General features: G+C 44.3%; 1 protein-coding gene across 1 annotated transcript in view; it reads left to right on the top strand.

The window, feature by feature from the left end:
- Nucleotides 1-25,100, top strand: part of pcdh7b (protocadherin 7b) — a 114,504-nt gene that overhangs the window by 30,191 nt on the left and 59,213 nt on the right. The window contains 2 exon segments of the mRNA XM_026162155.1: nucleotides 23,386-23,514; nucleotides 23,516-23,605. Of these exon segments, the coding sequence (XP_026017940.1) occupies nucleotides 23,386-23,514; nucleotides 23,516-23,605 (219 nt within the window).

Here is a 25,100-nt window from a genome sequence, read left to right as displayed (position 1 = left end):
CCCTTCTTATTATAAGGCAACATTGCACTTTCACACATGGTGCTTTGAACCATCAGCAAGCTAGCACACAAATAGCAAAAGGGAGAATATGTTAAAATGTTAAGTATATTGTTTGACAAGATTTCTGTCTTAGTTTAACTTTCTCTGCCTATTGACAAAGTAATGTAATATATCAAAAACAAACATGAAGGACAAATCTGAGGTTTGCAGTAAAGAGATCCCTGAGATCAAAACATTTATCCTCCATGAACTTCCATTTCAGTAGCTGTCTAAAAATTAAATATATGAGTTTCATGTTGGTACTAGACCTACATGCATCATGGGATCCCCAAAGTCATTAGGATTCACCAAATGCAGAACATCAGTGTCTGGATTTATTTATAGTAAATGGTAGATGTAGATGTTAAGGAGTCTCCCTGAATGGGTAATAGCACTGACCCACACCACAGCTTCTGGTGGAAAGTAAATAACTAACACGTTTCATGGCAATCCATCAAATAGAATTTGAGATGTTATATTTACGCTATGGACCAAAGTGGTGGACAGCCCGACAACACTGTGCGAATCTTCAGCATGTGACCATTTTCTCTTTGACACACAGTAATAATTTAGACATCAGTCTCTGAACTTAAGCTCCTTTTTGCTCATCTTCTTCCATGCCCCCACTTCTTTCGTTTCATCTACTTACAATCTCCTTTATCTTATTCATTTCACCGACTCTCATCTCCTCACTGTATCGCTTTTTACAGTCCCCCCCTCCCCCAAGCGTGCACGCTCACACAAAAGTATCATTTTCCCTTTCTTCCACTCATTTTTCTTTGTTCTCTGTTTGGCTTTTTATTCACACACTATAGATGATGTCTACTTTGTCCCTGTGCTGGATGCTGAAATCTGACCTATATTTGCTGGAAGATTTGGAGGCAGTTTTTTTTTCTTTTCAAACCAAGGCCAGTCTAGCAAAGCTAATTGTATAAAATCCTCACCACATCATCTATTGTGAATTCCTCTGAGAGAATTATTTAAGATGCCTGACCAGGTTGATATGGATAAATGTTCCCATTACCACTAAGTGAAACCCGCAGCTCCGCTCCGATTTTAGATGACACTGACAGCAAAGACAGCTATTTCTCAAAAGAAATGTAATTTAATTCTCGTGTACTAAGATTTTTCATCATTTGTCGCCATCAAAATTGAACTCTGCACACTTTGCTATTTCTCTCAAGCTTATTTCCCACAGTCACATTAGTATGTGACCACGGGTAGGATCATAGCTCACCCATTGGGTGCTGTCCAACGGATTTGATCCCCTGCTCTGGCCACGGCCATCTGTGTCTGTTGGCGTTGTAATAACAGAAATCCGCCCGCTGGTCTCTCCTCCAATACCCAGCCAGTCCTTGTGCTTGTGCTGAGCACTGGACGATAGTAATTTGGTACAGGCCTTTCATATATTAAGACCACGTAGTCCTGTCCCTCTGCTTGCATAACCTTGCGGATGATGAAAACCGGATGAAAGGATAAATATATATTTGGAAATTGAAAATGAGCCAGGCACAAACAAGTACTATTTTGCTGTCTCTCTGCTCAGTTAGGCTAAAGAGATAGGGGAAACATTCTGCTTATCCCTTCAGCTAATCCCTTTAGACAAACGCTGAATCCCTCAGAGCATGGTGCTCATTGCAACATTAGCCAATGTGCTCTATCATAACTGATGATTGATTACTGTCCTATATTAAAATATATATATATTTTTTGGTCATTTTTCAAATGAATTTTTCTTTGTCTTTGACTTCCCATTTGTGCTTGCAACAAAATTTTGACTTTAAGTTTATGAAATATTAGCAGACGTTATCTTTGAGTGGTTAAAAATACACATACCACAGACAATTCTACAATTCAAAATATAGCATGACCAAGACATACAAAATAAATGTAAATTCTTATTCAGTATGATACTCTATGAGTGACAGAGCACATAAACGCCGCAAGAAAGACAGAAATCAATTTTGTCATAGACTTCTATAGGACCAAAAATCCTATCGCCATCTGGTAGCTTTCAGATAGACTGCAGGTTAGCTTCTTTCTTTTTTTTCTAATGTGAAGCTATGTCCATGACGTCTATGATCTAAGTAAAAATGGCGGTTGCTCCTTCCCTCTCCTAAGCTGTCTTTGTGTAAAGCATCATTTTTTGTCCACCTGTCCAGTAACACATTTGAAAACTCTAGCTATACTACAAAATTAAGAGAATGTTACCTATCAGTCAGTAGGCTTTATTGTGTGAACAAGCAGGCATTCATTTATAGCTTCATATGTTAAGCAACAGACAGTAGATGGCTAGCTTAGCTTACCTTAAAGACTTGAAATGGGAAAACAGGTAGCCTAGCTTTGCCTGAAGATAACAAAATCCATGTACCTTGCTTGAGCTTTATAAAACTCTAAAGTGTTAATACAGCATCTTTGAACCATCAAATAGGGTATGCAGCCGAAGATATGCTAGGCTAACCAGCTATAGCTTAGCTACTGGGCGGAGGGTGGGAGGAGCGGTATAGGTCCTTTCATCCAACCTCCAGTAAAGGGAATAAGAGTAGGCTATTCCCAGAAATGTCAAACTATTCTTTTAATAACGAGTGTCAAGAGGGAGAGAAAGTCTTTAAAGTGACTTGTGCATATGAGTGAAAGTGTGTGTGTGTTGGGCTCTAAATCCCATAGTGGGTGCCTCCCCATAATAATGATGCTATTAAACCCTTCTCTTAAGCTGACTTTGCTTTCCTTTTCCCTCGTCCTTTATCCCCCCTTCCCGCCTCCACCTTTCTCTCTTTCTATCTCCCTCTCTCACTCTCTCTTTACACCCCTGGCCCCTCTCTCACACTTTCTGAACGCTCAGTTGACCACCCCAAACGCCCAGTCCCTCAGTTTCTCCCCCCTGCTGCATTATTATTGCGTATGGCTCTCTCCTGGCTCTGCAGAAGCCATTAGCTGAGATTAGCAGTGGAGGAGCCAGGCTCTCTCTCTCTTTCTCCCCTCCTCTCCTTCTCTCTCCCTTTCGTTCACTTGCTTTATTTCTTTTTTTTTTTTGATTCAGGCTAGCTGTAGCCGCCACGCTTGCTGAATGATTACCATCCATTATAGGACCTTATTGTGCTGACAGAGGCAACTTCAGACCCCAGCCCTGGTCATAAAGAGAAAGAAAGAGTGAGAGGGGGAGAGGGAGAGAGAGAGAGACACTCACAGTCTTAGGCACATTCCCTGTAAGTGTAATGTGTAAAGTGTAATGTGTGCAGATGCATGTGTAAGGTAGAGAGGCAAAGAGCGAAGGATGGAGGCCTGAAAGGAGAGGAGGGAAAAGATAAGGCAAAAGAGAAGTGGGGTGTCTGCATAAGGGGTTTGGAAGCAGGAAGTGGCTGCTATGAATGCGAAACAAGGGGTGGGAATCTGGCAGCGATCGGGCAGTTATTACCAACTATTCGTTGAGGTCTGACGGATGCTACGGTACTGCACAGCCGGATGCTCGTGCACACTACATGCAGCGATGTTAACCTTCTCAGCGAGGGACGGGGCTCCCGTACCCTTGCTGTGATCCCTCAGGCAGGAGGCATCCAAACTCTCACACGATGCACCTTTTTGCTGTACCAAGAAAATTAAAAAATAAATAAAACACTAAAACTTCAGACAGGGCGACAAATCAAGTGTCATTTTTATTTAGAATAGGGGGGTGGAAGAAAATTTCAACAAAACAAGCTGGGCTCATTTCCTGGCTGCTGGATCGGATTGTTAGAGAGACAGAGAAAGACGCAAGCGAGAGAAAATTCTGTCACTTGACTGAAACAGGACAGTCATGGAATATCAATCATTTCTCTCATTTTCTTCCTCCCCCCCCCCCCCCCCCCTTTTTTTTTTCCCTTTTGTTACAACTTCTCCCTATATATAAAAGAAAAGTATGTTCTCTGTTGGCAGCATTTTTTTTTCCTCTTTTAGCCCACAAGGCCTGCAGCGAATAATGCGAAGCTCAAGCTCCGATCATAAAAATACATTCTTTTGTCTCCATTTCTTTTTCTCCTAAATGTTGTCTGGAGAAGAAGTGGGCTTTAAAAAGTTGCAAGTATACTTGGGGAGGAAGGAGGCGGAAGGGGTTAAACAGTACAAATCTGTGTGATTTCATGTAACAAACAGGAGGAGGGGGGATTTCTTTCAAGTGTTAACAACTCTCAACACCCCCAAAACACCCTCCCTTCCTCCATCTATCAGTCTGCTGCCTCTCTCTCTCGCTCGCAGCTTCTTCTTCAGAGGTTTGCTGAGCTGCATTTCAATGAGTTTGTCCCAAAAATAAAAAAAAAAGCCCCGTCAATTTTCTTGGCAGATCTCTAGAGCGTGATACTGTAAAACTAGATAAAAATGACAGGCAGCGGCAGAAATTCACCTGACTTTAAATCTGTGTCTGGATTGTTTTTTTCTTTCAAGAAAAGGCATGATGAGGACAGAAGAGTGTGTGTGCGCATCTGTGTGTGTGTTCCTCTTCCGCATGTGCACAATTTACTCCCTCCATCCGTCAGCTCATGGTCACCACCATGTGTCTGTTGTTGACAGCCCTGGTAGTCTTTACAAGGTCTGGATTAGCATACCGTCAAACCTTGGTCCCACCCCTTTCACCTTTCATAGTTGCTATCTTTAGCCAATGCTAATACAGATACCGACATTTTTATCATGTAGAGGCAGCTAATGTGGGGCAAAGTAGCGGGTTGTGTTTTATGAGAGGAATCAACATTAGTTTGCAAATTCTGAACACTAAATCATTGTGATTTTTACTATAATAATTAACTAACACAAAAACACACACCTTTCAGCTGTTCGTGTACTTTGTGCCTGTCTCGAAAGCACTTTGTCTCTAAATAAGCAGTTGGCTCTAAATAAAATAGAAATGCCATTAAAAAAACAAACACACACACACAAAAAGGTTCATACATTTTTCACAGCAGATGTTTGAGCTCTAGCTTTTTTAAAAACAATTTACTTTGATCCACACGTATCGATCCTATCATACTAGTATCGATCCGATACCGATACCAGCTTTGGTGTCCATGCTATCTATATTTGGGTCGATTGGCCCACCTCTACCGAATACCTCTGCTCTTAAGTTTGCACCTTGTATCACTTTCACCTGTCCTCAGATACAAGGTGCAAAGCATCTCTGGCACTGGTTAAAGCATCACCTTCCTATATTTCGACCCCATACATTAGCACTTCCTGCAATTGCATCCACTTCGTCTCCACTCTCCTCCATCTCCTCCTGCCCCCTTCGTACGCATCACTCTCAATCACATCTATCTTCTCGGATCTCCTCCTCCCATTTTCCCCTTTCTTGAGACCCTTCTTTATTTGTAATCTATTTTCTCTCTTTTAGTGAACCTCCCCCCCCCCCCCCCCCCCCTTGCCAATACCTTGCTATCTCTTCCACTTCTCCCCTTCTTTTTTTTTACTACTTTCAATCTCACCCCTTTCAGCCATGCTATTCTCTTTTAGTTTTCCATCTCATCTCGCTTACTCTCTCTCCCCCCTCCCTCTCTGTCTCTCTTTCTCTCCTGCCTGTTTCTCACCAGTCAATAATGAAAATTGCTTGCTACCTTGAATGGATTATGGGTGTGCGCAGGGGCCCCAGGTAGTTTGTTTGAAGGCGCAGCGGTGTCAAATGAAAAGGCCCGGGCCATTTTCTACCTGCCACGGGCCTTCTGCCTCCATCACTGTTCCTGGGGAAAATAAACAACAACAACAAACTGGCGCGCACGGCGGGGTGCGGGAGAGACGCACGAACGGCCACATGATGGAAGCAACCGGACGTGAGCGCGAGCACACCTGCATCCATCTCATCGACGACAGCGGATCAAGCGTTGCCACCGCACTCAAGCGCTCTCCTGCACCTTTCCTCTCTCTTCATCTCTCTTTCTCTCGGTCTCTCTCCTCCCCCTTTCTCCCTCCGGTCATGTATTATGAATGTTGCCTAATTACGCAGCCCCAGAAATTCCTCATACGGGCTGGCACATTTATTTGTTTGCTTTGTATCTCTTTGCCTTTCTCTTGTATGCAAAATCCTTCTGTGATAGACTTGTTTATTCCTTGGCTCTGCCTCGCTGAGATCAAACAATGAGCAGATTGAACGGGGACCGGTGCGCGATTGATGGTCAATCCTCGGGGTCGGTACGCGCCAATGGGGGGACAGACGAAGTGGTAAAACATGCTAAGCAAAGGGTGCATGTCTCTCCAATCCGAAGCACATATGCTTCGACTGTGACACAAATCTAAAGAGATGCGTTTTGTTTGCCTGCCGTCTTAATTATGCCAACCAGTTTACTGCAAAAACCTGACTTCTGCGAATGTGTGAATGCGTGCGTGTGTGTCTAAGATTCGACGTATTACCACAGTTTGGTGCTGTGTATGAGTTAATGCTGCTGTCTTTTTTCTTTTTTCTATCATTTTCTCTTCTCTCTGTCTGTCCCTCTTTCTTTCTTACAGCAGTGATTTCTCCTAACGGTGACTCATGACAACTATTAATTAGGCCCACGAGTGGGAGTGTGTTTTGAAATTCGGTCAAGCTCTGATTGACAGCTGCTGCGTTATCGCCATTGAAAACATAATCACATAAAGCTTTGCATATTGCATCGTCCTCCGGCGAGTGTAAAGTAGCCGCATCTGTTTGACAAATATGTTAAGACGTTGCTTTTTCAACATTGATGCGGACAGAGTGTGTGTGTGTGTGCGTTTGTCCAAACGAGGCTGCCTGTTTTAATGTCACATCCACTTAAACGCCACGTCCGTCCCTTTGCGAGTGCACAGATGTGAGCTTGCGTTGTTTCGGCACTTGTGTGGGAGTGTGTGTGGGAGTGTGTGTGTTACTGTACTGGTGTGTGCGAATGCACACTTTTATTAATGTATAAAGATTTGTGCATGTGGGCTTCTCTTCTAAAGATCTTCGCTCATATAGTGAGACGTGGGCTTTTTTTCTCTTTCTAAACTGTCCAAACACCTTTTTAGGATAATGAGGATCAAATTGAGATGTACATATAAAAGAGCACAGCTGGGGAGTGAGAATGGGGGAAGGGCATTAGAGAGGGAAACAGCACTACCTATAAGCGTCTTGTACGAGTGAGCAATCTCTATTCACTGACCTTAATTGTGAATTTTAATGTAAAGCAAATGTTGTTTTTTTTTTTTTTTTTCCAGCCAGCGACCAAAGTAAACCTGGGTGGAACAAAGACAGGCCTCCTTTGCATCTACAGCAACAGGTTTTGGACATAATAGTGCTTTTGTCCTTCACCCTACATTTTTACTCCTGTATGAATTTGTGCAGAAATCCAAAAAAAGAAAGAAAGAAAAGAGAAAAAAATCCTCTTACAGAAAACCAATAGTGCTTTCTGACTGAAGTCTGTGAATGCAGAAGGAGCTTTGGGGCTAAGATTTCACAGCCACTAATAAGCATTCAGCCTCATCTCCTCCTCTGCCTTGTGGTGACTTGGCTGCTAATGTGTGACTGACAACCCTCGGCTTCTGTGTTGATTGGGGCCGTTTTGCAGGTTGGATAAGCGCATGGCTTGATGGACAGATCTGGGCTGCAAGTGGGATGGGCGTGTCTCCTGTCGTCTCGTGCGGCTTCGGATCATACGCGTCAAAGCTTCGTCTTTTGTTGGCTACGCTTCCGCGAGAAGGTGTGCATCTCTGCTCTCTTATTGGCTCGCGTCGCTGGGGCTTTTGCCGAACACTATAATGCTGAAAAACTTTTCGGTGGATTTCAGCCATCTCTCTGGGATGGCCTTGGTTGGCTGGTAGCAGCGGGAGCATTGTTTTTTTTTTAGTTTGCCAGATTGCTAGGCCTTGCCTCTCTTGTTTGCCTGCTTAAATTAGCCCAGCAGGGACCTGTGGTTGCCAGAGTGATTTTATCTGGTCAAATTTTAACATAAAGTCCGTCCATATCTTCTTTTCGCTCCCTCCACATATTCCCTTCCCTAACAATCCGATCGATATGTATTAGCTCCAAGGAGGCTACCAGGCTTAGACGGTCACAAGGTCACGTGTGTGTGTAGTGCACTGCACAGAAAGCAGGTTTGGCTCTCCGTGATCACTGCTAATTATTAGCAGTGAAAAAATCAGCAGTAGTCCTGACCCACATCAGTGTCCATCAGAGCCACCGAGCATTGTTTAGTGCTCTAGAAAAGCACACTGAGCTCCTCTCTGTGTTTATGCAAACTCCACTTGGTATCTTAAGCAGATAAAGGCTCGGGAATCTTTTTAAATCCTATCCAGAGCCACCGTGCTCGCATCCGAGTGAAAACAACAGCATGTGACTCGCATCGCATATTGGTCCCTGCATTCAAATTGCAGAGCAGTGAAGAATGGTGAGGACCTCCTGTACGTTAACACCCCCCCCCCCCCCCCTCTCCCCCCTTCCCCACACTATCTTGTTCTGACATTCTGTTTGTTAAGACTCCCAGCACTGTGAGGTATGGGCGGGGTTAATCAAAGGTCTTGAATGAATGAGGCATTGTTAATCCAGTTCAGATGTTGTATCTAGGGTAAACCCACGGAACCCAGCATGCACCAAAGACCTACACAGCACACAGTTAATGCTCCTAAACAGATGTCTTTTGGTGAGAGTGCATGCCAGTGACACACACACTAATAGCAAGAGCTTGCAAATTTATTGTCAAAACACACAGCCTCGCACAACTATTGTACAAATATTCAGCTGGACTAAGTGGCGTAATTAACCGTCATTTTACAGTCCACTGCGCCTCCAGCAGCCATGGTGGTATCACATTCTTACTTTCCTAAATGAGGAATTTTGTCCCACACCAAAGAGAATCTATTCTCGAAGCAAATGGCCGCGGTCGCCTCTCATTTAGCTACGCGGCACTTTAAAAACCGAAATTTTCGTTTATTTATGTGGATTCTGGTGGTCTCTTTGCTATATCCACCTCACACGCTCCGTCTCTGCATGTCATCCTCTTCCCATCCTTCTTTTAGTCCTCTCCAACTGCAGCGAGGGCTGAAATGAATTTCGACTTGTCAATTCTGTTTGAAAAAAAAAGGGTGCAGAGAAGGGTGAGGAGAAAAAGAAGACAGAGAATTAAAAAAGCACGCCAGGTCGCTGTTTGAGTTTCTAATTGCCGGGGCCCGGAACGTGACCTACAGATGTGAGATTCCACCACTTGATGAAATATTAACTAGATTGTAGGACTCGGCGGAGATCAGCTGTGCCGGGAAGCGCTGCATGGAGAGAAAGGGGGGGCGACGGTGAAGAATATCAGGGAGACGGTGGCATCTCAACACGATTAAGGTTGATAGGGTCATGTAAAGGAATGTGGGAATGAAATGGAACTCATTAGTGGAGAGGGAGAAGGATGACAGGGACCTTTATTCATATGTGTGTGTGTGTGCTTCCTCGTGAGCATTGAGACACCCGAAAGTTCCTCCAAGGTCTTTACATGGCAGACAAAGCGTAATGTGAAACATACCGCTCACCTTATCACTGGATTTACAACCCAACAACCCCATTCGTCTTTCTCCACCTTGTTAGTATTACGCATCAGCCCCAAAGTGCTGAGATAAGCCAAGCGCGAGACACGAGAATTAGGGAGTGGAAGTGAGCGTGATGGATGAGATGGCGGGAAATATTCTTGACAGATGGATGAGAAATGAAAAGTTGTTGGTGCTGAAAAAACAAACTCACTAATGGCGATGATCACATCTGGATGGGCTGATACCTAGCAAATGTTGGTTTAAATAAAAAAAAAAAGCTGCTTGACTCCTGCAAAAACACCAAGAGCATTGTCTTGTTTTTATGCAGAACACATGTTTCTTTTCCGTCTTTGCTGTCTTTAGCCATTGCGGCACCATTTCTACACCGTCAAGTACCAAAAGAAAAGGACACTCACCTCAAACCCAACCCTCTTCAAAAGCACTCCCTTGGGAATACATGTCAATATTAAAAAATATATATTTATATATACAAAGGCAGCATGTGCAATTTTCCAGGACTTGAAATAACATTCAAAGACAGATTTGCCTCATGGTGGTAAAGTTGCATTGCATGCTAACCACTAGCAGGGCCACCACTCACGCGTCTTTGTGGTGTATTATTCTGTAACGTATTGAGTTGTCATTTCTGCCTGACCTGCTTTTCTTTCTGGAGTAGAGGTAGAAAAAGAAGTAGAAGAAGAGAAAGACCAGAGGCACAGTGATGGGTGGAGGAAGGGTAGTGGGGGGGCAAACTAAGTACATGGGGGATAACAGAGACTGTAGCCTTCTAAATAACTAGCCTTCCAATGCCCCAAATTCATAATAATATAGTCTGCACTGCAGATAAATAAAACACACCCAATTTTCTTGTTAGTGTAGAAATGTGGGCCAGGCAGCTGCCTCTGTGTCTTTTTTTTTCCCCAGATCTTTTACGAGATTTGTAGAGAGAGGAAGAGAGAGAGATTATTGTTGTGTTCTCTATCCAACTCCCTCCATGACCTCTACCTCTCAATTTACGCAGGGGGGTTAAATTAGCCAGCCTGATGAGGGCCGTCATTAGTGCGGTAGGGTGCTGGGCTTTGCTGTGCTACAGCGGTTGGCTCTTGCTTTTGTGAGGCGCTGAATAGGGAGAAAACCTGTTCTGCAATAACTAGGTGCAGCAGAGTGGATGGGGTTTGGAAACAGCCCAGTCTGAGGAAAACCCTGGGCATTGTTCTTAGATCAAAGAAAGAGAAAATGGCAATGTAATACAAGCTCAAATTACATGGATGTTTTGTCTTTTTATGTGACAGCCTCGATTTGGGAGCCTTGAGTCTTGATGTTGGGTTGTGGCTTTATTTTTTTTTTCTTTTTCCCAAGCAGCCCTGTTGTGACTAGGTGGCAGAGGGAGGAAGATATTGAAATAGAGGTGGGAAGGATGGAGGAGGAGGGACACAGAGAATCCACAAGGACGCTGGAAGGCCTATTTATGGCAATCACAAACACACATATGGGTATTGATCTGGCATCACAGACCCATGATGTTGCCACTGCACGTGACGCGTGGCGCTCGTCACTGATAGCGGTCACGCTGGTCTCGCTTTAAATCGATGCCCAGACTGCCGCACACGATCACTGCCACCTACATCAGCTAGTAGTGTAAATACAGGGCCTGTATTGCATCAGTCCAATACCAATACCAGCGTTGGTATCGATGCTATCGATATTTGGACGGCTCCAGCCACCTCTAACACCAGCTCCTTTGTGGAGCTAGCGAGCAAAAACAGGTGCCGTCACTGCATATTGTGTGTATGCATGTGCGAGCGAGTCTCATCATCATCCCCTCACTATTATTCCAGGATACCTCAATGGCAGCCATTGTTTTTCTGCTCCCCCTCGAAACCCCCGGCCTTCTAATTTCTTTCCATGTCTTGATTAAAAAAATTTTGAGGGTGGAGGTGGGGGGGCTCCTGCTTCTGCATTCCAGTTAGGTGCTTTCACCTGCACCATTATGAGAGGAGGGCTTTCACTTCAACACAGGATCCCTTCCATCTGCACCGCTGACACTCTCCCACCCACAATATTCCTTCATCCTCCGCCGCTGCTGGCTATCTCGCTGAAGAGTCTTTTATTCCTAGGATACCAGCTGCCCGTAAGGTGATAGGTGAAACAGGTGAAACACACATGTAGACATGCACACAAGTGGGCGGGGACCGAAGGCACAAGGGGGCAATGCTACGCTGGCACCGAACTCCTGCGGGAGCAGACGCAGGTGTCGAGTAATAATGGCTGCTTGACTTCTCGGTACCCTTTGGGTTGGCTATATATATATATATATATATATATATATATATATATATATTCTCTACATTCTGCCTGATGCCTTAACAGAGAGCTTCTTTGTTGGTGGTGTCCTATGTAACCTGACCACTTCTTATTCAGTGAATGGGAACAGCTTGCAGGCTACAGAGGGCAAAAACAAGGCCAAAGTCAGTCAGTTCTAAATGAATGTCTTTTGCACTCCTCCTCCAGTGTTTTCATTTTTTTTCTTTCCTGCGTTACTTTTGACTTATTTAAGGAGAAATACTAGAGGGAACAAACAAGCCGGGCTGTTAATTGTGTTTTTCGACACTCCTGTGTTCCCTTAACAAAGTGCCACAAGCAGAGTGCTGGAAAGCTGTGACAGTGGAGACCAAAACAACCTGACGCCATTATCAAATTTCCCATTAGCTTCCCCACTCCCGCCAAAAAAAAAAAAAAAAAAAAAAAGTCTGCCCAGTCAACAACCGAGTAATGAGATCTAATAGGGCTGGACGAAAATGAGACCTTAAGAGCATGTTGTGGATCTCCCTGGTTTTATCTTCTTTTTCTTCCTTTCACTGGGAATAGTGTCAGAGAGAAGGCAAGATTGAGGAAAGGAGAGCAGAGAGGGGCTGCTTGCTAAGTGCACTCCAAGAAGAGCCTTGGAGGAAAAGGACTATTTTACATGCGGATTAGTGTGCATATCGCCGTCATCAGACAGTGATACGGGGCCTTGATAGACTGTCTGTCTTTGATGCCTTCTGAGGCGCGGGAGCCTTATCCCTTTTTGCCTATTTTCCTCAAACACACATAGACTGATTCAGCTCTTTAGAGCGGCTGAGATTCTGCAGATTGGATTGTGAGATGCGTTTGCCACTTTTTGTAAAAGAGATCATGTGCCTTTCAAAGTGCAGGCAAATATCTGAACTGGCCCGTGTTAGTATGCAAACGTGCTTTAAATGGCACACACACAGGCACACCTGAGCGAGTCAGGGCATTTGTCTTACCTTTAAACACCACACATAAGTTTGAGATATTTACTTTTGAGAGAGACACAGAGACCTACAAAATGTGCACGTTTACTGTTTTACAGTCCATCGTTCGCTGCTGAACAGCTGTGTAGTGCACTGCTACGGCTACTTCATTTTGCATTCCTACGTCAGACAAAATTAACTCTGTCGGCTGGAAAAGCGGCGCCGCCTTTATTCTTCACCCCCATCCCAAATGCTATTAAAATTTTTGTTATGTTTTCCACTTCATCCCCCCACCCCCACTGGAAATAACACTTGGGGATTGTCTGGGCAGGAGCCAAACACACATAAATTTCAATATTAATTTGGTCGGCACCTCGGCAGCCTCCCCAGCCTCCTAATCTCCTACTGCATATCTTCATTATCTGAAAGTGTGCTTTCATCTTAATTCCATTTTCATCCATCAAACGTCGGGGAGGTTTGACCTTGCGTGATCTCGACCAAGATAGCGAGTCAGGAAGGGAGCCGCCGAGAGTGACAGAGACGGAGATAGCGGAGCGAGGGAAGGGGGAAGTTGGGAGATAAAGGGGTCCGAGTGGAGATGATGAGCAGGAATGGAAGGATTGTTGTTGAAGCTGTGTTAAAAACGTCTTTTGAATGCTTTTGGTAATAATCCTTACGTAACGCCGGCTGGAGTGCAACACCGTGACTCCTCGCTCCTCTGTCGACTCCTCTCCTACCCCGCTTCTCTTTATTCATTCCTTCCCTCACTCGCCCTGGGCTCTTTCCATCCTCCTTCATACCTCTCCCTTCACACCGTCAGTTTATTTATCCTGACATTAGGGTTTAATTACTCATTTGTAGTAATTGTTTTCATAATTGTTTGGATCGTAATCATCCAATGCTTCTGTTGTCAGGAACAGGTGGTGGATGGGACCTGTAAGGGAAGCCTCTGTGTGTCTGTGTGTGTGTGCATTGTGATCAGGACATACAGTTGGAATTCATTTGATTGAGGCAAAGACACGCCACCTGGTGGTACTGTTTCATTGAAGTGTGGGACGTGTGGGTGTTTCTAAAAGATGACAAGAGGGCGCAGACAACAGACAAGAGCTGCAGACACGCAAGGAGACGCACGCTACTTATCCCACATGAATGATACATGCCCCCATGATCATACTCAAATAGAACGCCTCATTAGTGGATAAGCTGGATATGCTCTCTAACCTCCCTCAATCTATCTCTCTTCTCTCTCTTTTTGCCTGTTTGGATGGCAGCCCTGATCCCCTAAATGCAGGTTATCTGTCATCAGTGACTCAGGATGGTAAATAAAGAATCATTTATCAGCCTTATTAAAGGCTCTACAGTGTCTCTTTCTCTCCTCCTTATCTCTGTCTTTTTCGTTCTTTGTCCCTCCCTATCCGAAGTCTGTCTATCCCTTTTGATCATATCGCTCCTTTTTTATTTTTCCTTCCCTCTCCCTCTCTCTGCGGTGGCGTTCGTTTTCTTTAGATATGGCATTTGAAGGCTTTTTACATCTTCCATCTGTGCATGTGCGGGACAGGTAGCGACACAAGCGAGCTGCCGCCTCTCATATCCTCAGCGGCGAATGCTCGGCTCCAGGCATTTGGCCGCTTTGCGCCGACTCCGGGCTTTGTTGATGCCATGTCATGCTTTCTGCTGACACCCAGACCTGTGTCACAACGAGCTAATGTTAGCGCCAGCCCCAGGCTTGTCACAAACTGACAGGAGTAGGCCGTTGGTCAGACGCAGCGCTGCCAGTGCCTGTGATGGATCCCCACATGCGACACCTAGATACCCCCACCCCCCCCACCCCCCCAAATGCCAGAGCTGAGAACCTTAGCTGAGGGGGGTGACATGAGAAATGACATGAAGATGCCAAAGACATGACACATACACATGAATGCTGACACTCAGACAGAGGAGAGGGACACTCGCACACACCTGAATGTGCAGGGAGCGATTTCAACTCGATACGCGCACACACTCAGTGAATGGCACGCCATTCAGCTGTCATCGCATAAACCGAGCACTGAAGTAGAAAAAGAGGGGGTAAAAAATACAGGAAATGCGATCTCAGGATTTGCAGGCAGACTCTATGTAAGCAACACCAGGGTCAGGGTTTGGTTGACACTCGTTCCCCATGTCTGCCAGCACTTGTGTCAGCAGCAGCAGCTATAACACGACGACACAGGAGAAGATCCCATCCATTCCTAATGAGAGGATGCAACATAATTCGTAGTTGACGGTAGCGGATGTTGGTGTTGAAACCCGCAAAAAAAGGGGGGAAAAAATTACCACCCTATACATGGAAGTACATCGACACTGACAAGCGTCCCTTTGTGAATTACGAAGCTTTCATTTATGCCTTTGAATGTCCTTTTTTTTTGCCTCATGCGGTCTGCTACATGACACTGGGCTCGTCTTCATAGTGTTCTTGGAGTTCAGCATCCAAAAAGCAGCTGAATCCTACAAAGGATGTTATTTGTCAGCCCAAAGCTAATCCACTGCCAGTCAAATCTACCCCAACCCTCCCCCCCTTCTCTACTGTCCCCACCAACAACAATTCATTTTGCTCCAACACCCCATAAACCAAAAAAAAGGACTTTCTCTTTGGCATTCAGAACAGGTCAGGGGTTGGACTAAGCTTCTGAAGATGTTCAAACCCATCCCACCAGAATAGTATCGCTGTTACACCAGTGGCCTAATCCGCCACTTGAAGAGCAATTAAAAGTTTAGCCCAGACTTTAAGAAAGTAACCACGTGTGATCTTTTTCCTGTCTTTTTTTGCTTCCTCCGGGCCCGTCTCTCTGGCTTTGTGCATGGGGTGCATGCTAATAGCAAAGCGCTAGCAGTGGCACTCTTCCAAAGGCATTCCAACCCCACTGAGGAAAGAAAAGACTAAAGTGGACGAAGAAAGGAAATGGATCTCGGGATGGAAGGATCACCAGTTTTTATATCTTTTTTTTTTCATTTCAATTCTTTAACCTTTCTTTATTCCCTACGCTTCTTTTCAAACTCTTTCCAACGTTTGCATCTTTTTTTCCCAACTTCAATGCCCACTTCCTCATTTTTTTTTCTTTTCTTTCTCGATCCAAAGTGGTTCCCAAAGCACAAGCTCTGAGAATTGATCCCCGCAGAGTTTCCTGTGCCTAGCAACAACTTTATATGGCACAACCCCAACCATACAACAGTAAGAGGCATCGGAGAGTTCGTGTTTCGGGTTCCCCGCTGTCTTTTTGAATTTCCTTGAATGGTTTTTTTTGTCTTGCTGGACCGCATATGTTTATACAACTCTTCGTTATGCCAAAATTGAGGGCAATAAAGGGTCAGTGAGACTCAAGAGAACGGCGGTAGATGAGCACCGGAGGACAGTCAATTGATCGGCGTTCTGTCAGACCATAAAAGCGACCGGCTGGTAAAACAGAAGAGTAAAAACCACCCTCACGATTCCAAAGATCGACGGGAGAGTGCTAATGGCATCATCTACGCTTAACGAGACCGTGCGCCATGTTGCCCGTAATATCTGCACCTCATGTAATAAAACTTTTTTTAAAAGGTGTTTAAAAATGTTATTATCAAGCTTTGCGCCCATGCTTATTAAAGGACCCCACAGCTCACTCACGTAGTTATGAAAAAGAGATTGTGTGCACAGTTAGGGCTAGAAGGTGGAAGCTGGATGCCCTTGTAAGCTTGAAAAGAAAGTTAAAATAAAAGAAAAAAAACTTTTCCTGAACTCAGCAGAATAGAAAAAGAAGAAGAGGAGGAAAAACAACAACACTCTTTGCATCTTTGTTGACTCTGAAGATAACGTTGCAAAAAATAAAACCCTCAACTCGCAGAAGCCTCTTTTATCTCGTCTTTGTTTTTCTTTGGCTTCTCCTGGAGTCTCGGGTGTTCTTTGGAAACGGTACCCCAGTTTTTTTTCTTCCTCCTCCTGTCTCTCTCTTTTTCTTTCTTTTTTAATGGGAAAGAGTGACCTGGGTGGAATGTGCATGGACTAGTGAATTCTGAAGAAGACGAGGAACGGGAAGAGGAGCGCTGGAGCTTGACAGGGCCAAAGCTATCAGTCAGGCTAGAACCTGATACCTTCGACTCTGCGGGTGGTTGCCCTAAAAGAAAAAAAAGTTGCAGCCAACTGCTCTGTGAAAATTCCCACAACTTACTCAGCCCTAACCGAATCATTTTAAACCTCCGCCCCCCACCGGCCAATCACGGGGGGACCTAACGGGCCGGAGAGACCCTCCACTTTCAGCCTAACGCCGCTTGCTTTTAACTGCTGAGGCTGCAACGCATCAGCATTCTCCTCTGTAATGTGGTACCTGAGTACAACTGAGCTGCACCCAAATAGAACCTGAACCCCTCTTGATCAGATTTCGATTGATTTCCAGTCAGTTCACCTTGAGGACATTTGTCTCGTTTAACGCTTCAACATCAGTGCATCTCATGATCTCTGGAATTTGCGGTACTCGAATCACACCGCGTGCATTTGATCTTTGCAAAGCGAGCAGGCGCAATTGGGTTAAGCCAATTTTGGATCTCTGTAAGTATGTTGTTTGGTGTACCCTGGCTATTTGGCACTTTCTTTGTGTCTCAGGTGGCGTATCACAGGTCACTGTCTGGCTGCCATTAAATATGAAACATGGGTTCTTAATTACCGATTGGCACTTTTGGCAATCGCGAATGTTCTCGTGTGTCATTCCTTTCTCTTTATTCTATCCTGGCCTCTTTTTCTCCTTTCTTTTTTTAAGCAGGGTCTGTATCTTTCCTTCCATCTCCCTTACTCAAACTTCCTCCTCTGGATCCTTTCTCTTGGTTGACTGCAAAAAGACACTGGTCCTGCAGTTTATGTTTGCTCCCCTCGCCCCACGTCCAACCCAGCCAGAATTGCTTCCTGTGGTTCACGGTAGCGGGTCACTGCCATCTGCCAAGGGTATTTACAGCTGAAATTACACACACACATACACACACACACACACACACACACATACACACTGTGCATTTCAGCTAGACTCACTTCCATCGTTCTTCCATCCTTTTCTTCATTCAGGGGCTCCATTATAAAGCCAAGTCTTCCTATATGAAGAATTTTAACACCGAACACACACATTTAGTGCATGCAGTGTCACATTGGCATTAATGAGTCAGTTTTGCCAAGTTAAACAAAGAAGTTAAGTGGACTTCTTATAATAAAGAGCCCTTTGACCGTATTGACGTTAAAGTCCTTGTATAACCTAGACTGATCTTATCAGCTATTTTCAACCAGGGTTGTTGGTCTGAGGTTTCATGAAAAGGCAGAGCTCTCCACTTTAAGCAGTGGGTTATCGTTCAAGGTTTTCTGAGAGATAAAAGAAGAAGTAAGACTCACACAAAGTGCGGCTGACAGCGGCTCAGCATTTTGTTTTTGGGGGGGGGAAGAGGAAATGAAAATCAAATCCAAGAGGTCACACATTATTGACACTAGTGGCACGGGTCTGTTTTTATTGGCTTTAGGTTTGTTTGAGCGCAGGCTGCCCATCTGTTTTCCCTTTAGCATCCAGGAAATAGCCCGGGCCGAACTTCAGCCAGAGGTCCCAGTAAACCTGTGGCTTGTTTGCACTGTTCATTTTTTTTGAGGGATGACGGATTTGCTCAATCATCCGTTGCTGTCACAGCTGGATTTAGATTGCAGGCACACCCCTTAAAGGCCCTCTGCTGTCAGGACCCTATAAGACTTCCTGGCATCTGGCAAAAATAGAGCAAAGGAGCGTTAACTTGTAATGAAACCCATATATTAAAAGGTTGGCTACTCTCTGACAGGTAGCAGCATGGGGTTTTTACAGCGTACTTTCTCACATATAAAACGATGGCTTTTTGTACAATCCTCCCCTCATCCCCAGCGGGTCACAGCAGATGGCTGCCCCTATCTGAGCTGGAAGTTTCTTCCTGTTAAAAGGGATTTTTTTCCTTCCCACTGTCGCTAAGTGCTTGCTCACAGGGGGGTCGTTTAATTGTTGGGGTTTTCTCTTTATTATTGTAGAGTCTTTACCCTTGAATATGAAGCGCCTTGAGGCAACCGTTGTTATGATGTGGTGCTAAATAAAAAAACTGAATTGAATCGTCTTCAAATGTCCCCAAAATATCCATCATATATTGGACAGTCAATAAAGTGAAGTGGCTTAATCACAGCTTAAGTTTTTTTTTTATTTTAATCCTATGGCTGTCCTTTAAAATGCCATTTTCATTACGTGTGTGTATGTGTGTGTACATGTGTGGCAGTGTCTCTGGCTCAGTCACTGCTGAAATGACTGGCAGCTGAGTGGAGCAGAAGGGCAGGAGGTCAGGGTAGGAGGTAGAGGGACCAGCATCAAAGGGCATGTAGTAAGTCAGGCTTAACAAACACTCCAGGTCTGAAAATGGCCAATATCTAGTGAGAGGAGGTCAACTCTGTGCCATATGACAGCATGGATAGACAGTGAGGAGGGCAGCTTCACTCACTTTTTATTTCTCCGTGTGAAATCTCACTTGCCCGTGCTCATGCATTACATTATCTTCGAGCAAAATCCCATTTGTCAACCCAAGTCCTGTGTGTATGCATGCATGCATGTGTGTGCGCGCGTGTGTGTCCGTATGCAAAGGAGATAATTGTTAAATTTTCCCTGCGGTTTGGACATGTGTCGAGTCCCAAAACGGTCTTCCCTGTGAATGAGAGAGAGAGAGAAAAATTGGTCGTGACAACCAGAAAGCCATATGTTATTTCACACAGCATGCTGGACAATTATTTATTTATTTATTTTCCTGTGCTGGCAACTAGCGAAGCACGCACCTAGATGTAGGCACACAAAAAGAAGTTGAGAAAAAAAAAGGGAACCACAGAGAAAGAATCACTTTAAGAAAAAAAAAATTCATTTATTTAAAAGACACAGAATGAAGGGAGCGAAGGTTGCTGTGCAGACGGCGGCGGTTGCTGCAGATTCTAATCCAAAGCCTCCGGCGATCTCTGCATGAACTCCATTTCTGGTCTGCAAACAAATTAGGTTTTTTTTTTCTTTTCTATCTTGCGTTCCCTCCAGTGAAAATAAGGGGGGAAATTCAGGTGAATAACATGCATTTGTTCATTTTCCTTTCTTTTTTTTTCCTTCTTTTCTCCCTTCCAGTCAGTTTCTTTCCACCCCACCCCACAAACTCAATTTTTCCTCGGCGTGCACCGGCTGGAGTGTTTCTTTTCTTTGCCGCGATCTCGCCTGCTATTCATTAGGCAGCAGTCATTTAATTTGTATCATTAGAAAACCGTGTTTCCCAAGGACTATGGCACTGCTCTAAATCTGATCCAGACAAAGTGCTTTTTTTTTTTTTTAGCTCAAATGGACTTGTTAACACACACCTCTCACTAAACAAGTGTTTTGAAGAAATAGAATAAAACCAAACAAACAAACCAAAAAGAAAACAGGGTTTAATATCTTAACATCTCTTCAAGTGTTATTACACTTATAGAGAGCAGTTCTCCTTCTGGGCTCCGGTTTTAATTATGCAACAAATGTTTGACTATCCAAGTGAAATTTGCATGAATATTTATACCAATTCATTTGTTGAGTGTTGATTGTAATTACATGGAAACATGATTTATTGCCAAGATTGCTGTGTTAGCCAGCCAGCCATAGAAAGACAACCAGGCAGAAATATATAAATATATGTAAATTTGCCCACATACACACACCCGTTCAGCAAAAAAAAAAAGCTCTTTTTTCCCAGTGGCTTGTGGGAAATTTTCATTATCAGAAAGAGAATACGCCACACTGTGTGCCTGGCAGAACTTTCTTAAACTAAGTTTAAGAGTTTAAATGATGGAGAGGTCCACTTAAAAAAAACATGACTGTTCACCTCAAAATCAGGTTTACAGCTTTTGACCGTGACCTGTAGTGCTGCGCTGTTTCGGTCTCAATTTGCAAGAAATTATCTGTAGACATGCTGGACATCTCTTGAATATAATAGAAGTGAATTGCACTCACTGTGTTGGAGCCCAAAACAGTAGATTTTACAAAAACTCAGCATAAGTGTTTCTTGTCATAGAATCATGGCCTGGTTACTTAAGAAAAAAAAGGAAAGAAAATCTGATAAATGAAGTGTAAGTAATTATATTTGATCTTAGGTGATGTGGTGACCAGAAACTTTTGGCACCTTAACTGACTTTGAGCCAAATAACCTTTGGTGACTGTTGGCGGATGGGACCCGAGATAGACTTTTCTCAACTTATATGCACGAGACTGAAGCGACTACCATGACAAGATAGGATACCACTGACTGAGACATGAACTGGTAGTACATCCAAGAGTACGGTACCTAGATAACAGAAGCCTGGAATGTCCGAAATGGACTACGAGTTTGTTTCAAAGCAAATTGTTTCTAAGTGAAAGACAGTATAAAAAAATGGACGTAGTTACCGTGACATTGCTAGTTATTCTTTTGAAGTCTCCCTCAGATTCCTCAAGATGAGCTTTGTCAAACAATAGATGCGTCGAGAGATGGTGGGTCTGACTGTAAATCCACAGTCTGAGTCGCTAACGAGTTCTATTGAATAACTTACAAAATATACTTAATTTTTATTCTAATATCACCTAAAAATGAGTGACTGAGCCCATGAGCAGGAAAGAGTGTACAAAGGTCATTTTAGAAAGCCATTTTCCAATAGACCAGTAATCTTTTCCCACGTGTGAGACTAATAAAGGTTTATCTTATCTTATCGTTTATGTAACCACTGCTATCGTCCTCTGATGGCCTTTGCTATGTCCATGTTTCATGCCACGCTCCAGATACATCGGAATTCGGATGTCCGAACTCAGGAGCAATGTCACTTAACGTCTAGATGCACCAGTCAAAAGAACCAAGTAGCTGGCCAACATCACAGCCAAGCTCGTCCTCATATCACCAAGCTACATGCTTTTTTGGGGGGTGGGATACAGTTGGTATTTTCGGCAAAATCAAGTGTGTTTTCTTTTCTTTTTTGGGTAATTTGGTCCTGACAATAGACATTTGTGCTGAGTATATTTTTTTTAAAGCATTTTTATCTATTTATTTATTTTTGTCTTTTGTGGACCGCAAGGCTATTGGCGTCTACTCAACAGAAGGGAAACATTTTTAGAGCTGATTTCTTCAAAACTAGGCAATTGGGATCAAAATGTTTGACTTTGCAGTGAGCTGTCCGTTTAAGCTGGCCTTTCAACACTTTGTTTTTGAGTTAATGGATCTCTGCCACGTGTAAATATCTGTTGACAGAAGGAGTTTGACGCGATGCTTTCACATCTGCGTCTGAGACTGAGCGACAGTGTTAGATGAGTTACGCATGATGTGCAAATTTCAAAGTGCAGGCAACCGTGGCTGATAATAGATTGTACTTCATCAGGTGACACGAATGGGGAACGAATGGAGGGAGAATGCTTTAAGAAGAGAACATTTTTGAGTAATGGGCCTCTGTCCCTGTGTAATATTCTTATGATGAAACAAGGAAACAAGGAGAGCAGAAGGAGGAGTATGTGTCTGTGTGTAGAGGTGTGTGCGTGGGACGTGGGGTAAAATCGGAAGAGATGGAGAACACGAGAAGGTGATGAGGTCCAGTGAGGTGCAAGAGAGAAGATGTGCTGCACCAGAGGCGAGCTCCGACAGTGTTTGCATGTAATTAATTAACGGCATTAGCCATTTGTAATGCCATTTATTCTGGTAATGACCAAGCCTGGTGTTTGGTTCTTCGCCCTGCGCTCATTCTTTCTTTCATTTCTCCTCTCTGCCATTTACCTTTGTACAATGCTAAGGCAGGGGATTAGGAGACACGGAGAGTGGAAAAAGAAAATCAGGCTGATACAGTGAGAAAGAGGCCTCGGCTTTAATGACATGCTCTGTTACTGCTTAACACAAGACACTGTTCAATAATGTGTTAGAGCTGGCTACGCATATTGACAGCGTGAACCCACAGCTCATCAAGAAAAGCCTTTTGTACGTGCGCACTTAGTCGCATGCTGTCAAGTGGGTGTGCCTATTTGTGTGCGCCCGTCTTTTGCCTTTTGCGCCTTCGCTCTCTGGCAGCGAATCAGACCTCCCGGAGAGCTGAAAGCTTGTTCACCTTGTCCTCGTTTTAGTGGGAAAGTAAACAAGTGAATGAGGCTGATGCACCACCATTCCCCCACTCCCACTCCCTCTTTCCATTTTAGCTGTATTTAACACACAAATCTAGCTAGCTACCATGTCTCCTTGGTCCCTTGAGTTCTAAGCGTGCTTGTGAAAGACTCCTTTGTGCAGCTTCTTCTGTGTCCTTTTGAAAGTTTTCAGGGTTAGAGAAAGGCAAAGTAGTTCTTTCTTGGCTACTCTGATAGAAGAGATCATAGTTTTATTTTTGAGGGTGGCATTAGAGCTAGTTTGGTTGCTAAGGTAGCTGCTAATACCCTTAGCCATGGCCTTCACTGAGTCTACGTATCCTAGCCTCCCTTGTTTTCCTAACCTATGTCCCTGCCATCCTGACTTGAATCCCTTCTATTTCCAAAGGATCCCGCTCCCAAGCTGACATCCAATAATAAAAGTTGAAAAAAAAAAAAAAGTAAAGAAGTCCCTTTAATAGTGACCCTCGGCCGTTTGGTTTCTCTTGTAGCCGTTTCGCCGAGTGACCTTCTCGGTGGTGAGCCAGCCCCAGGATCCTCACCAGCAGGGATCGCTGCAGAGCTGCTACGACAGCGGCCTGGATGAGTCGGAGACACCGAGCAGCAAGAGTTCGTCGGGCCCCCGGCTGGGCGCCCTTCCCCTTCCCGAGGACAGCTACGAGAGGACAACGCCGGATGGCAGTGTCGGTGAGGCAGAGCACATGGAAAATGGTAGGGGCAAACACTGAAAGGAGATGTAGAAACCGTTAAGACACAGGAACAACACATGCACATAACTGGCTAGAGAAATCCAAGCGGGACGCTGTAGAAAGCATCACAAGCAAAGTGCAGAAACACACGAGCGTCCCTTTTTCTTTCTTTCCTTCTTTTTTTGTGCTAAAATGCTTCTGTTGTCAGTTCGACATTTCTCTGTGCCAAGGGTATGGATGTGGTGTGGCGCTTGTGATGCAACTATTTTTTGCTGAAGCCTAAAGCTCATTCAGTGTACATTGTATGAACAACGAGGTCCGGGATTTATTATAAAACCGAGGTCTCTGTTTCAGAAACAGAAGGCTTATTTGATCAAAGGGGCTACAAGAGGGAATATGTAGCAGACGAATTCTTTTAGATCAACCACCTTTCAGGGCCGTCTTTATCCTTCTAGTTTGTTGCTTTGTTGCACCGTTTTACAAATCCCGCTGAATTCCGTTTGCAGGCTAGATCTCAGCTGCAGGGGAGGATAGGTGTTCAGAAAGATCTCGCTCTCTAGCTCGCCTTGCATTCTTTGAGATAAAGTAAAAGAGGTGTAACGGGGAGGGGGCTAATACTCTGAATTGTTTAGAAGCTGTACAGGCAGCTGCTGCACTGATTTGTGATTTGTGTTTGGCCTCGAGGCCCTCACCAAGGAGTTCATTTTGCTTCAATTAAGGGATCGAACCGATGATCCGTGTGTTGTAATGCATAAAGACTCCAGCCTAGAGAGAGTGGACGGGAGCGGTGGCAGAGTGAAAAAAAAAATCCTTTGTAAAAGCTTCTTCTCTTGCAGAACCTTCTCCTCACAGCTAGCCTGAACTAGTTTCCTACCAAAGCCAAAATATATATGTGTGTGTGTGTGTGTGTGTGTGTGTGTGTGTGTGTGTGTGTGTGTGTGTGTGTGTGTGTGTGTGTGTGTGTATCTGGATGTGCAGTGAGAGATGAGGGTAATGGTCCCATTCATAGTCTAGGAGTCTGAGGCGATGCTTAACAAGGAGTAGCTGTCTTGAGAGTGCTAAGCCTAAGTGCAGAGGCTTCCCCACTGCAGCTTAGGATAAGGATATTCAAATGGCTTAAAGATTCACATCCTCTCTTTTTTACAATGGAGCTGTTAGGCGGATGATGCCCTTACCTTATTTTAAATCAGTGCGGTCAACACAAGCACCATTACATCCACAAGGTGGAGCCTGGACAAACACCTGGTTCTACCTCAAGGGCCGATGTCTAGTTATGGTGTTTGCACTGACTCGAGACAAGCAACAGAAAGTTAGTCAAATCAGACAGATGGGCACATCAAACAGGCCGTTATACCGGAGTGTCCACAGTGAGCTTTTTCAAATTTCGGCCCCGACACAGATTGAAGGGGATTTGAAACACTTTGATGTGAGCATGTGAGCTGATAAGGCTACCTCGTGGATATTAAAAATCTCAATTTTCCGACAACGAGTGCCCATTAAATTACCAAATAAGTCTT

This window comes from Astatotilapia calliptera, chromosome 3 (genome assembly GCF_900246225.1).
Source record: "Astatotilapia calliptera chromosome 3, fAstCal1.2, whole genome shotgun sequence".
Taxonomy (NCBI): domain Eukaryota; kingdom Metazoa; phylum Chordata; class Actinopteri; order Cichliformes; family Cichlidae; genus Astatotilapia; species Astatotilapia calliptera.
The sequence above is the reverse complement of the archived record's forward strand: the minus strand, read 5'-3'. Positions and strand labels throughout refer to the sequence as shown.